Raw genomic sequence first — 14,871 nt, 5'->3', positions numbered from 1 at the left:
AAACAAAGCACGTCTGAGATTCAGTGTAAGGTATGAAGTCACTCCAAACGAGAGTTTCTGGAGATATTTTTATCTCCTAAAAGCTTAATGCCTCTGACAACCAGTCAAGCTGCAGTTCATTTGTGTAAACACTTTATTACTGTATCCTTTGAGACATTTGTGGGATTTTCATTTCTCATAAACTATTGTGATAGTTTCAAGTTGCCTCAACATTCCTTGTATCCAAGAAAGCATTGTATTAAATGTGACAAAACCTCCTTCAAGGTGCTCCTGAGATACTGTGATCAAGAGCATGGAACAGATGGATAATCTGAAAAGAGCCACATTAAAGTCTAAACTCCGTAACAACAAAGTGCTCTTCAATTGTTGTCATCCAATAGTTTTGTAATCCAAGGTCATCCAAATAGAAGAAACAGCAGAACAATCAAAGGTTAAAGCTGTAACTATATTTGTAGAGATCCTATTAAGACCTTGAAAGGCAGGAATTTAACCATTTTAGCATTTTGTTGTATGTGAGAGAAGTAATTTTAGAAAAACCTGTTTTTAATACCACAAATAAACTAACAAGGAGCTATTTGCAACACCTTGTTGCCTTGATATAAGTATGAAAATACTATGATATAACATTGCTGGCTGACAATAAAACAAGACAGTATATGCCATTTGTAGACAGAGATGGAAGAATTTACTTTTAATGTCTCGTTGAAAGCACAAATTTAATTCATCAAAACTTCAAATTTAGCTACAGACTGCAAGTTTGATATTACATTGATTATTTACTTTCAACCAGCCTCAAATCTGGCTAACACTGACAGTAACGTTGGTGCATGGAAAGGGAATGTCAGTAGTTTTTATATAAAGTAGTAAAAAGGTGGCAAAAAACAACAACAAAACAAACAAAAACCCAGCAATAGGTTAGTGGTCACAGGTTTAACAAGAAAGAAATCTCATCTGTAAATAATAACAGTGCACGAAAAGCAAACAAGAAATTTAAGGCTGGAAAAAAGTGGAAACCCCCTTTTTTTTAAAACTATCTGAGACTACAAGATATATCAGTGCTGCGATCTTTCTGGACTTACAATAAGTACCTGAATTCAAACGGTTTCACTGTTACAGTAGATCTCCATACTACAGAGATCAGGCACTATTTCTGTTAAAAGAACCATAACAGACTATTGTAGCTGTACCAGTGTTCTCTCTGTACGATTCCTGGTTTCGCAAGTGATCATGAAGAAGATGAAGGACTTGTCTTGGCCCTTTAAGCCATGATTTTCTTCTTGCACTCCACAGAGCAGAACAGGAAGTTCTTCACTGCCATGAAGCGCTGGCCAATCAGGCATTTGGAGCAGCCGGAGCACTTGAAGCACTGTGGCTCGGCATGCCAGTGATAATCACCATAGGAAACCCTCTGGGCCTCAGGCTCTACTGCATTCTGGCAAGATGAGCATTTCTGGCAAGAGGTAGGAAATAATGATGTCAAGTTTTTTTAAGTTAAGTTTCAGATATCTAGGTTTTCCACAATTCATTTTAAAATTATTATTCAAACTCTTCAAGTTTCTATATTATTTCTATGTAGTTTCTTCCCCTAACAGCTTTAGCCTCCACTGCAGTCAAACTATGTATGTATGTGGTTTAAACTATAAGGTGTCCTCATGGTGCCTAATTAATACCTGACACGTTGAAATATGTTTCGTTTAAAAACTTTTAAAAAATGCTTGGCAGCACAGTGTAATTACTATCTCAAACAAAAAAGAGATTCCTCAACTCTTACAAGCAAAGGCAAGTATTTGGTTATATGACAACATAAGCTTTGCTGTGGATTATGTTGGAAAAAACACAGTAAACACACACCGAGCGCTTCACATTCTTGGCTTAGGGTGGCCAGCATATATTCCCCTATCAATTTTTCACAAAGTTTGACTTGGGTGAGACGATTTTGCACGAAGCCCTAAGAATCCCTAAGTAATTTGCTTTGGTAACAAGTAAAATGCTATAATCATTGTTGGTGTGTTATAATGGCCTCCAAAAGAGAGTGATCAGAGTGAAATGTGACAATCTTCTATTTTAAACATCTGGTTTTAGATCAAACCATAACATTCCACTGTGTCGTCCAATATAAGATGTTGTTGTTCTTGTTAGAGCTCATTAGGGTGTTTAAGGCCAAAAATATGCACTCAAGAATCTGAATTTTGGTATGGCTACAGCTCCCTGATAACAAATCCTTCAAGTTCAATTGCACTAATCAGCCAAAACAATATGACCTTCTACCTGGTGTGCTCATTTGTGTGCAACAAAACAGCTCACTGCGTTAAAACTTCAAAGGTACCCCAAGACATCAGCACCATAATTATTCTTATAGTATTGTATATAATGAGCTGTAGCCTCTGCATATCAGACTTGCTGACTAGTGGCCATATTCAAAATGTTGATTACGCAAACAGACTACCCACTTATGTTCTACTGTATCCCAGACCATCACATGCATCTCTGAGAGGTCATAATGTTATGGATCATTGGTGTATTTAAACCAATGAGCCAATTAAAGAAAGAAACCCAGAGCAACAAAGACTTACCACAGCATAGTTCGTCATGTAGCAGGGCTTGCAGACAGGCTTGTCATTCTCCATAACATACGTCTCTCCAGCCAGAATGCAGTCACATTCAAAACAGCAGAAATGCTTCAGATGCCAGTTCTGGCCCTCAGCCTGAGTGTACTCGTTACTGAAGATCAGCTGTAAACAGACATGCATCAGAATGTAGCATCAACGGTGCTAACAAACTCTCAGCTATGAATGGTCACACAGATGTGTATGAAATGCAATTTTTTTTAACCAAAATCAAAAGAGAAGCAAATGATCATATCCTCATCTCACCTCATCACAGCCTCCACATCGTGGCTTCTCGCTGTCTCCATAGTGCCGTCCACAATACATCTTGCCTTTCTTCCAGAAGTAGATCATGTCCACCAGCAGTTCGTTACAGGTACAGCAGACGAAGCATGCTGGGTGCCACATCTTGTCATAACCGGCCCGCTCAGCATAGACAGCTGGCTCACCCTTACGCATGGGCTGCTGGCACTGATGGCATGACTTTAAGGGAAAGTACAGTACATTAGTACAGCTGTATAGTTCATTATGAAAATATATTCTATTGATATTTTATTATATAGGAGAAAAAAAATCAGAATAGTTTGTTACATCCTCTCCTAAATATTTGATTTGAACAAACTATCACTGCACAGTATTTCATAACAAGTTTCCATCAATGGTAACTTTGCTCTTTGAATGTTGTTGGGTTTGTTTTTATTTTACATGAATTGTAGTAAAATTGAAAGCAGGATGAAATAAAAATCCACAAAAAGAATTAACTGCACATGGTAATGATAAGAAAAACAGTACTGCATTAAATAAAAACCCAGCATCCTCAAATGGGATGGTTGGTCTATGGCTCCACCTAGTGTTAAGTTTGGAAATGACTGAAAACTGATAAATAAACCAAGTCATACAAAAGTTAAGATTTGAACTTAGTCAAATGTATTAACTTGAACTATGGCTATTTACATATTCTATTAAAAATCTATTTTTCATATATTACCAGCAATTCATCACATCTTTAAAGAAACATTTTGTGCATGATTTCTAAGCTTAAGACATCAAAGGGTTTCCAGATGAATGGGATGAGCAGAAAGGGAAGGAAATGTGAAATTATAGAAACATTATATTATAAAGGTGTGTATATAGGTGATTTGTATTGCAGGGTGGAGTGGGTCCAACTCTTATGAGATGTGAAGGTCACAAGTAGACGCTATGTAATTTCAAGGGTTTATATAAGTGTTGATCGGGCTTCCCGATGAGCCCTAGGGCAACTGTAAGAGGAGTGTGGCTGACCAAAGGAAAAATATATTATGAAACTAAGTTTGACTTACACACAGGAAATAAACTAGAAAACCACTAAATGAAACTACAACATGTGTAATTCCCCCGTTTGAGGGTATGCTAGAAGATAGGAAGGGAACAGGTATTCTGACCATGTTTTATTTTATTCATGATATTATAATAATATATTTTTTTTTAAATAAAGTTCCTCTTAAAATTATTGTCTCCATCTATTAACTAGATGTCAAACATATCATTGTGTTCTTGGAACTTGTTCTATTGGTAAAGACTTTCATCTTGTATTATGCAAAACTGTGAGTGAGGATTTTTTTTTTTTTGCTTTGTATGTTTTCCTCCCATCTGTTATAGTGTGACATGTCATGTGTTTACCATATACATTTTTATTTAATTTAACTTTAGTGCAGATGGTCAGTGAACTGAGGGGGGGAAAAAACTTACAAAGTTCTGTTGTGGTAGTCCAGCTTGCTGACCTCCAGGGACACTCATGGCTCCAGCGGTGGCAGTAGTACCCATGGCTCCTCCAGCTGGTCCAACGCCAGGCCCTGAAAGTGGTCCACCACCAGCTCCAACTCCACCAGCTGCAGGTCCAAAACCACCACCAGCTCCAGCTCCACCAGCTGCAGGTCCAAAACCACCACCAGCTCCAACTCCACCAGCTGCAGATCCAAAACCACCACCAGCTCCACCAGCTGCAGGTCCAAAACCACCACCAGCTCCAACTCCACCAGCTGCAGATCCAAAACCACCACCAGCTCCAGCTCCACCAGCTGCAGGTCCAAAACCACCACCAGCTCCAACTCCACCAGCTGCAGATCCAAAACCACCACCAGCTCCAGCCCCAACACCAGGTCCTGCAGCTCCAGGCCCTGAACCAAATCCAACTCCAGCAACCCCAGCCTCTGGTTTATAGCCAGCACCTCCACCCCCACCAATACTCCCAGCAGCAGCACCACCTCTAGGTCCAAACTCAGCCCCTCCTGCACTAGGTGCCCCTCCAACCCCAACACTAGATCCACCCAGCCCTCCTGCCTGAACCAGAGCCATCTCTTCAGGCAGCATGACATCTCCAACCCCCAGGGCTTCATCCTTGTACTTGCGAACGTATTGCTGCATCAGCTTGACCTCAGCAGGGCTCAGCTCATGACACCTGGACGGGTCCTGGTCGTGTTCAGGTAGCTGTCGGGCCATCTGCTGCCGACGGTAAGCAGCTCCCTCTGTACCAACCACTGGGCGTTTCTCTGGTGGGAGCAACTCAATATAACGCACAGCCTACAGAGAGACAGACAATAAAAGAGTCACCTCAGAGGGAATGAAGAAAAATGCGAAGGACAACCAGAAGAAGATCAGAGAGACAGATTAGATATAGACTAACCAGAAAGAAAGTGAAGTTTTGTTTTTTAGTGAGAAGACAAGGAATACATGGGACAGATACAAAAACAGACTAAACAAAAGACGAGAAAGTTGAGTTAATGTCAAACATAAGATTAATGTGGTGGTGAGAGATGCTGGCATTAAAAATGACATCCTCTTTACTGTAATCACCAGTGCTTCAAAAGTCCCCGCCACACATTTAAGACAACTGAATAAAACAACATTTTGTAACATATTTCTGAAAGAAATTGCTACTGAGAAGAAACAGACCTTTTAAACAAAAAAAAGACCTAAACAAAAACAAACAAACAAAAAACTGTTGATTCAGTGACATCAAATGTGCAGACCTTCTGTTCTGCAGTAGCTAGCCAAGGGTTTTCTAATACCTTGAACTTTAGGAGGCATAAACAAACAAAAATGATTCGGCTAATCTCCCCTTCAAGGTCGTCTTTCTCTGTGCACCTGAACAATGCCAGGAAGTCTAATTCTAACCATCTACACTCCAGTGTGTTAAAATGGTAACATCTTGCCTTAAATTTCACTTTGGAGACAAGCACAAGGTTACAGGAAAGTGTCATAAAGGAAGAGGTTGACTTTTTTAGTTGACTACACCTACATCGATCTATGGTTCATGTGTTTTTGCCTATTACCAAATCTTAAATGATGCAATACCACCAATACTTCCTGATCAAGGCAGGAATATTATCTATTAATATGTTAATTTTTTTATACCAATGAATCCTTTACCATATGATAATGCTTAAATGCTTTTTGGGGGTTTTATGAGGGTGGGGAATGAAAAAACAAAAAACCCCAACTCAATTTAGACTTGAAAAGTTATTTTCTAACTAATATGAACTCTTACCAGGTACTTGTTAGCCACTGGTGGTGCCCACTCATAGGTGACAGTCTTCATTGGTACATCTTTAGGAACTGGCACTACGTTGGCTGATGTGGCACTGACAGTGACTGGCACTTTGCTAGCCCTGACTGGTGTGGCACTGGCTGGTACAGGCTGAACCCGAGCATGACCCTGAACCCCAATGCCTGTCGAACCTGCAGAGGCTCCAGCTGAGGGTACAGAACCAGCTGTGGCAGACGGGGACACAGAACCAGCTGTGGCAGACGACGACACAGAGCCGGCTCTGGCAGAAGGGGGCACAACAGTAGAGGTCGCACTGGGTGGTACCGTGTAAGCAGTGGCAGGGCTAGGCAAAGTGATGGTCACCATGTTGCCCTGGTAGCTGGGGATCCCATCCATCTTCAGCTTGGCGATGAGGCCGGTGTACTTAGTGTCCTCAAACAGCTTGCCTACCTTCTTGTTCTCCTCCGAGTTCATCGCCACATCATGCTCTGTGAGGCCACATTTGCAGTTTCGGCATATCTTTCTGCAAAGAAGAATTTAACAAAATGTTCAGGACTTTGACTTTTTAAACCTTGATACTAATAAATTACCATTGCTTTATTCAAACTAAACAAGCAATGTCTCAGTTTTTTTTACTACATATTCTTCTTTATAGCTGGTATATTTGATAAATTTGAATAAATCCTCACTTCATTCACCTCCCTCTATTTTTAGAATATTAAATAAAAACTCCTACACCATTATACCAACACAATAAGTTCTGTGTTAAAACTGAACTACTGGCATTTTTATCATGCCTCAACACATCTTTTGATATAACTATGACATAATTTGTAACTAGAAGGCATGCTCCAGCCCAAACAGGCCTTCAGAATTTTAGTGGAATAGGCAATACGTTATAGCAATACTCATAGGTAACCAGATGAAAACTCTGTAACACTGAAATAGAAAAATATCTTCTCTTTTCTTTATGTTTTTTTAACTTCATTTTAAAACTGATGAAGAAAGAGCTTCTCAACTTTGGGATAAATAACATATTTTAAAGAAAATGAAAGGTATTTTCATCAGTGTTGCAACAAAAAAAAAAAAAGTGTCAGAGGATTGCTGTATTATTATACAGCAATCCTCTGACACACATAAAGTGAAATGACTTACAATAGAGTTTTGTTTTGTTTAGATTATGTTTACCTAGCTTGATTGTTTAAGACCCATTAACTTTTGAATTACAAAAAAACTCTATAACTATAATAAATGATTATGACAGGCTCTACAATCAAAACTAACTTGTAGCTTTAGAGGGCAGGTGACAACCTTTAATTATAGCGTCTTCATAGAATTATGATAAAAACCTTGCCTGAAAATTCAGCCCCGGCCGCATTAGACTAAATTCTATTCTCAAGAACAGCATGTTCCCATTAGGCCGATGGCTCCTGCTGCTATAGGAATCCTTTTAATTAAGCAAGCTGGGAAGTTGACAGACTGGGTCAATGAGTGAAATGTTGTTGTCATGCAGAATAAGCATGCTTTTTTAAATGACGGCTCTGATTCATAATGGTATTCAACATTACTGAGTTGAGTTTTAAAATATATAGTGATATATTTCTACATAAGATACAGGAGGAAAGTAAATATTTTATATAAATATAGCTTAATATTGCATCAAAATTTTTGTAAAGAGTCTGCATTTCTCCTCTTACTACAATTACCATCTCATGCAGCTCCATCTCTATTTACTGCCCTCCTGCACTGCAAGCTCAACAATAAACTAAGCTTCAAAGTTAAGCTCTGAGTAAATATTATAATTACCAGTATTTCAACAGCTAACAAACAGTATGTCATTTCTACTATATAAGTCAAACAAAGAAAGAAACTGCTCATTTCCAAAGCCACCCATCTCATTTGACTAAAACAGTAGATTCTACATTACAAAGAATAGTTTCTGGAGTTTTTGGTGTGCCGATGTGTTTTAACATGTTAGTTTGGATCTGAGAGAGTTTAATAAATGCCAAAGTAAACCAACAACAAAAATAATCAGCAAGTTCTTTGTTGTTATGAGGTAAAAGTGTTTTATCAAAGAACTTTGGCAGCTTTTACAGGAGCAATGCTGCTTTCATTGTTTTCCAACAGCACATAAAGCACTGAAAATGTTGCAAACATGGGATACAGCTAAAGCAGTAATTATTTCTTGTAGATGACTAAAATGCTGACCATGACCACACCAGCGCTTATCTTCAGCGCAGGCTCTTACTCCTGTCTGTTAGCAGGCGTGTCACCTACCATCCACTATAAATAATACGCTGCCTGCAGTTCTCAAGGGTGAACAACTCCATTTCAAAGGAAATATATTATCCTTCAATGCAAGAAAAGCATTTCAGAAGTCAAACACTAATTATCAGAATTATTATTATCAGAAAGAATAATTATCAGAAAGAGACATACAAGAGATATACTCCTGCCAAGTTTACTGAAAATGGCAGCCTACTGCCTAAGACATCTTACCCATTGCATGAAAATAAGGAGGTATATTTTGTTTATTATCATTCAGCCCAAAAAGCACTAAAATATGGTGTTTGTTGACTGAACCTTACTAAACACTATTTTTTGTTTGTTTGTTTTTGTTAAACTAAAGTCGTACTGAAGAGTTCACAGCTTTGCTCAAGACAACAGCGACTCACTCTTTAATCAGCAATTTGGACACAGGAAGCAAAGAAAAGGAAACTTGTGAAACTGTGATGATGTGCAGAGGAACTGTTCAAACCTCCAGAAATGCAGCTCAAAGCCCTCACACTTGTCCTTGCATTTCAAACAGGCAGCTCCAGCACCAAACTCATGGCCAAGCGTCACCTGTAAATAAAGCACACAAAGGAAATGACACATACTGTCAGTGTTTTGTTTTCTATTGAGCAGAATACGGTATTTAAATGAGGGAAAAAGTTTATGATGATACTTGTGGGAGAAGAATCAGAATAAGCTTCACTGGCCAAGTATATGTACACATACATTTATTATTTAAATAACAGGACAGACAAACAGACAATAGCAACATGACAGAGACAATAACATGTTTAACATATTTATATTTGCATTGTTGCAAAGAGATCAGAGTGCAACGATGTTGGAACAACTTGTGAAAGAATAAGAAACAAATAAGTGTCTACTTATATGGGAATGTGACAGCATATTATATGAATAAATAAAGTACATAGATATTTACAACAAATGGGTTGTTTTGGTGTACAGTGCTCTGTAATGCCTATCAGAGGGGAGGAGTTGGAACCTGTTGTGTCCAGGGTATGATGTTTGTCTGATTCTGAATTTGTCTTGAAATCCTGAATGGAGAGAAAATCTGCGCCAATCTTTTTTTTTTTTTTTCTGCAGTCCCAACTGTCCGTTTGATGATTGATGTGCAAAGAACAGACTTAAGTATTGCAGAGTACATTTTGATCAACAGTGCCTGAGGCAGATTGAACTTCCTGAACTAACACAGGAAAGACATCCTCTGTTGGGCCTTTTGATCATTTTGTCTATGTTGGACGCCCACTTCAGGTCTTGGAAGATTGTAGATCCCACTGCAGAGAGATTCCTACTGAAGACAGAGCAGGAGCAGCTTAAATGAGATTTACGTTTTGCTACTTTGTAGTACCACCATAAATCATGTTGGAACAACTTAAATTGGGCTTTTTAAAATCTCCCAGGGGAATTAAGTCTCACTCTGGAAATTGCTGCAAGTTTCACTTTTAAACAGCAGTCACTGTCTGTCTGCATTCCTCAGCAGAGAATGTCTTTTTGGGTCAAAAACATCTCTTGACAGCAGGGTGCCTGATGGGATCCCACCAGCCACTTAGTGTTATTGAATAGTTGCCTATATATGGTCGCAAACCATCCTAATGGCTTAATGTGTACATGAGTGAGAAATGCAGACAGACAGTGGCTCCTGTTTAAAAGTGAAGCTTTGATGCCAGACTTTTAACATTCACCACAATTTCCAGAATGAGACGTTTGTCCTCTGGGAGATGTTAAGAAGCCCAATTATAAGTTGTTCCAGCATGGTCCTAGAAAGTACTAAACACATCAGTAAATCTTAGTTAAACTGTAAGATGTACTCGCCTCCTGTGTCTTTTGCAATGAGCAGCTTAAACAGAACTTAAGGAGCAGCCTGGAGTAGCCTGTCACAGGGAACTAGGGAAGATGAGAGTTTCTGTGTAATTAAGCATGATTCTTTTGGGGTAGGACTGTGTATGATTTTACTTGCATTTTAATACTGATGCAGAAATATTTGTGGAAGGCAGTGTTGTCTAAATAAAAAGTTTAACCTGAATTATGAAAAAGTAAACAAGATTACAAAAGGTGTGCAGGCATCCATTGCTAACTTCCAGTCCTTGATTCTCAGGGGGTTTCAGATGGTACTACAAAGATGTTCAGGCTCTTGCAGAAAGTACTTGAACTTTGAGACAAAAGAACAAATTATTTAAAATGTCATTTTACACTACCAACTAAAACATCATTTTCAACTTTGCAAATGCAAACGTTTATCGGTATGCTTTAAGGGCGGACAGGATAAGTGGTTGAAGCCTAAATATTTATCTCAAGCATAGGGAGGACGACTGTTTTTGGCAGAGCTCATTCAGCATGTATACATGCTTCCCTGGAAGGCAGCTGCACCATCTGGATTCACACTTCAAGTTAATCAATGACTTTGTTTCATGACTAAGCCTGTGGGGTGATTAATTTTGATGACAACACTTTTGCTACAAGCCAGCTTAGACACAAAGTCTATGATTCAGGTCCAGTGAGTCATAGTTCATGAGTCACTTTACTGGAGAAGGGCAGAGCTGCAGGCCAGTGGCAAGGAAGTAGTCGCTTTAGCTGGAGCTGACCAGCTACTTTCAGACGCTGGACACAGTTTCTGTAACATCATGAAGATGATGTAAGATATGTAAAACACATATTTTTAAAAAGAATGTTCAATTACTTACATGTATACATCTTGTTTCTAATGCTTTAAATAACAGACGGTGTCAAAGAAGTTTCAGTCAAACCACCCTTAAATTTATGAACAACTTTTTCTATTTTTAAGGCAAACTTTCCTCTGTAAAGGTGGAATACGGTCATAAAAAATATTACTATTTTTCAGTTCGCTTACTGCTGTTTTAGACAAAGATTTAATTGGTTTCATGATTCACTGGCTTGAACTGAAATTCAGTTCATAACACTGTAATCACTGCAGGATTTAAACAAACAGAGAAATCCTTTGGTGTGGTTCTATTTCTACCACAAAGTCATATGAAAGCTTTAATGATGGTTTAGGTGTTTAGGTAATAAATAAACCTAGCCAGACCTCCACAGACTTCTAAGAGTCAGCAGAATGGCAATGCTGTACGCCGCGACCCTATAGTCACAGCCTATTACGTCAGACGTTCTGTTAAGTAGAATGCAGCACCTTAATTGAGTATAATATCACCTAAACACAATGATAATGTTTCCTGAACAAGCGCAACACAGATCACAGCAGCATCTCTGTGAACTTGCAGCCTCCTGCAGACAGAAATCCTGCAGCGGTGGCAGGCTGATCTCCCCCAGGGATTACAGGCAGATGTCAGACTGTCTGTCTGGGTTATCCAGCTGCTCAGACCTATTTAAGGAGAGGATTCCCTCATCTTCACTGAAACAGTTTGTCCCTGTAAAATTCTCACTCTTAGTCAATTTTTCAGAGTGAAGCTGAAAGCTCTGAAATTTAATGCAGGAAAAATGTAAACCATATTTTTACAAGTGGCTGAAGACATTAAATTGCAGCTTAATAACTCATACAAAACAAACCACCAGTCTGTGTAACCACCTTCACTGCTACCAAATCTCTGCAGGTCTGTGCAAAGACCCCCCAAAGCTCAAGTTAACTTAGTAGCATAAATTAACAGTACAGTACCAATGTTTTTGCACCATGCCACCAAAACACAATCCTTGTTTGTGTATAAACTTGTCAATAACCATAAATAACAACAACAATAATAATAATAATAATAATCCATATAGTTTGATTCTGATAACTACAAAAGCTTTAACAGATGTTAAAATGCATTTTTCTTTTCCTAAACTACTTAAGAGGTTATAATAGCTTCTATGGAAAATGCTGACTGGTTGATATTCATGTGTATTCACTACATAAACCTGGATTCCTCGAACAGAATTATTTATACAGATTATCTATGGACCATAAGTAAACTAAGGAGAAGGGGTGCATAAGAGGAATCTAGTGAATGCCAACAACGAGTATCTACAGTGATCCATGATGATGAATGAATGACTATTCACTAGACAAAGCGTGTACTGTAAAAAGGTTTCCTGCCTGTCCTGACTCTTAACTTTTGTCTTCTCCCTTGGATGGCCAAACTCTATTTAAAAAACATTAGATTTTGATGCATCTGGCTTACAGTCTTAAGTGCATTATGAGTGACATGAGCCTTAATATTCTTGAAACCCTGCTGACAGTTCAACACTCAATTCGGCAGCTGTAACGCCAACATTTACTTATGGACAAATTAACTATCACAGCTGGTTTGCATTTTACTGTCATAGTGATTTGTTCCACTTAATAGAGAGCCGAGGACGCTGAGCACCGCGGATTAATACAGTATCAAAACCCTGAACAAGGAGGACGACTTTGTACGTAAAATGGGTCCGTTAATGGGTCAAGCTGTTCCGCTATTAAGTTACAGAGGTTGGGGGTTTGGTTGATACGCAGAGTGAGACTTTGTCACATTTCAAACGCAGTTTCTTACATCGGAACTTATTCTGAAAGGGAAGTAACTAAAAAGGGCGCGACCTATGTTTTCCAAGTTTGTAAACCGATCGACGTGAGTTTGTTCCAGCAATATCAACTACCCAATGATGTGAAATAAGCGTATTTAAGCGAACTAAGTAGATTTTTAATTGAAAAAAAAAAAAACATAAATAAAGACCATTAATATCTCGAAATTAAAACCGAAACTTAAACTGTAAAATAACCTGCAGTACTGTAACTTTTCTGCCACCTGTCCCTTCCTCTGCACACCTTAAGGGCGTTCCCCGAACTGTGCGAGATATCTACGAAGAACACGGGGGCAAAGCTTACCTTCTTTAGCTCCCTCTCTATTTCCATTTTTGTGTTCAACGTTTTCTTATTCCAGACGTGCTTCTCGTAAAAAAAAAAAACAACAACTGTCGAATCCAAACACAGACAACAGGGAGAATGTGCCGGAAAAATGTAAAACAAATCCTGCTGCCCTCACTGATTTCCCTTTGGGGGTCCTGCTTCTACTCCGCACAGGTGATAACTTCGCCGGAATCAAGTCGATAGTTTCCGTTTGGGCATTTCAAAATAAAACGTACGTTGCCCACTAATGAGTCGGGTCTTATTTGTGTCAGTATGATGAAGTATTTAAATACTTGTGCATGTATTTTCAAAATCTATGTGATAAATTACAAATTGACTTTTTGTTTTAAACTCTAGGGGAGCCTCTAGGATTTTTTCATAGGGGTGGCCACTAAAATTACTGCAGTGGCACACGCCAGAGTGAAGGGGGCGATGAAATCACGAGGGACATACAAAATGACACAATATGAATGATAAAAATTGTATATGCAGGAATTAATAAGAAGCGAATGTTTCAGCTCATTGTAGAGTGTCTTCCTCTCTCTTGCGCTCATGTTTATTAAAATTATTACCTAATTTTGGGGCGTGGCCAGTGCTGGTCTGAAATAAGCAATGTCGTCCATTCACTAGTTTTCCATGTGAAAATATTAAGATGTGATCTGAAATTTTAAAATTAGCCTGGGGATCTGTGTTTTTAGACAAACAAATCAAACTGTCACTGCGCTCAACTGCTGAAGTGACAGTTCCATCTTAATGAATTAATGACACGTTCAGATAATTATTTAACAATGTATATATTAATTTCATTCTGGCACTCCTGGCACTCCAAAGCAACAAAGACGTAAAACCAAAAAAAGTGGTCTCAGAAAGGACTTTAAAAGGAAAACACAACAAAAATATTTACTTTTAAAGATTGATGAGGCTGCTTCATTACAGAACCCAAGATAGTGAAAATGAGGTATTGGACAAATAATAATTGGTTCTGTTGACTATATATTTATTTTGGCATGAAATAGTAAACATGGGCACAGTAATCACATTAATTAACCAAAACAGTATTTATTGTAAACACCTGTAAACACTTGGGTATGCTTATTATTGGTCAAAATTAGTATGTCTATCAATTTATAATCCTCAAAGACATATAAAAGATACACTGTGATGGAAAGACCTGCTTTAACTATCTTACTTGGAGCCTGGTGTTAACTAGTCACGACACTGCAGTTATTTAATCTTTTCCAACAATTTGGGCTCATCTGGCGCTTTTACTGTGAAAAAAACACTTTCATTACTTCCGGACTTGCCTCATTTCTTCTTTCTTTCCTTTCTAGCTTGACTTTACTTTCACTCGGGAGGTCCCGTACACTTTTCATTGATGTTTGAACAGGGCGGGACTTCCGTTTTGACAGATTTTCCGTCTTAACCAATAAGAGTACAAAAAAGAGGCACTGGAGGACAGGGTAGCCAACCAGGAAACAACAGGGCGTGTCTTTACCTAACAAAGGATGTGAGTGTATTTGACACATTCAACCTGCTGCAGTTACGGTTTTTCCTCCGGCCCTCATCTTTATGTGTAAATACATTCTAAATTATTAAATTATCTAATTATA

At 38.6% G+C, this 14,871-nt stretch overlaps 1 protein-coding gene across 2 annotated transcripts; it reads right to left on the bottom strand.

The window, feature by feature from the left end:
• Window positions 1-246: 246 nt before the first annotated feature.
• tes (testis derived transcript (3 LIM domains)) lies at window positions 247-13,443 on the bottom strand. 2 transcript variants are annotated; one of them, XM_085412978.1, is made up of 8 exons: window positions 13,241-13,443; window positions 8,891-8,976; window positions 6,133-6,655; window positions 4,571-5,165; window positions 4,335-4,537; window positions 2,874-3,089; window positions 2,574-2,732; window positions 247-1,450 (listed from the first exon to the last, which is right to left on the bottom strand). In XM_085412978.1, exons 1-8 carry the CDS (start codon window positions 13,265-13,267, stop codon window positions 1,259-1,261), a joined length of 2,001 nt encoding a protein of 666 aa, XP_085269104.1. In that variant the 5' UTR covers window positions 13,268-13,443; the 3' UTR covers window positions 247-1,258. The 2 variants fall into 2 exon arrangements, with proteins under 2 accessions (XP_085269104.1, XP_085269103.1); XM_085412977.1 differs by having other exon boundaries at window positions 256-1,450; window positions 4,335-5,165.
• Between the last annotated feature and the right edge of the window lie 1,428 nt (window positions 13,444-14,871).

The sequence above is a fragment of the Rhamphochromis longiceps genome, linkage group LG7 (genome assembly GCF_057381845.1).
Source record: "Rhamphochromis longiceps isolate RC_006_pf linkage group LG7, R_longiceps_female_GT1.1, whole genome shotgun sequence".
NCBI lineage: Eukaryota > Metazoa > Chordata > Actinopteri > Cichliformes > Cichlidae > Rhamphochromis > Rhamphochromis longiceps.
This window is presented reverse-complemented; position numbering and strand designations above follow the sequence as displayed.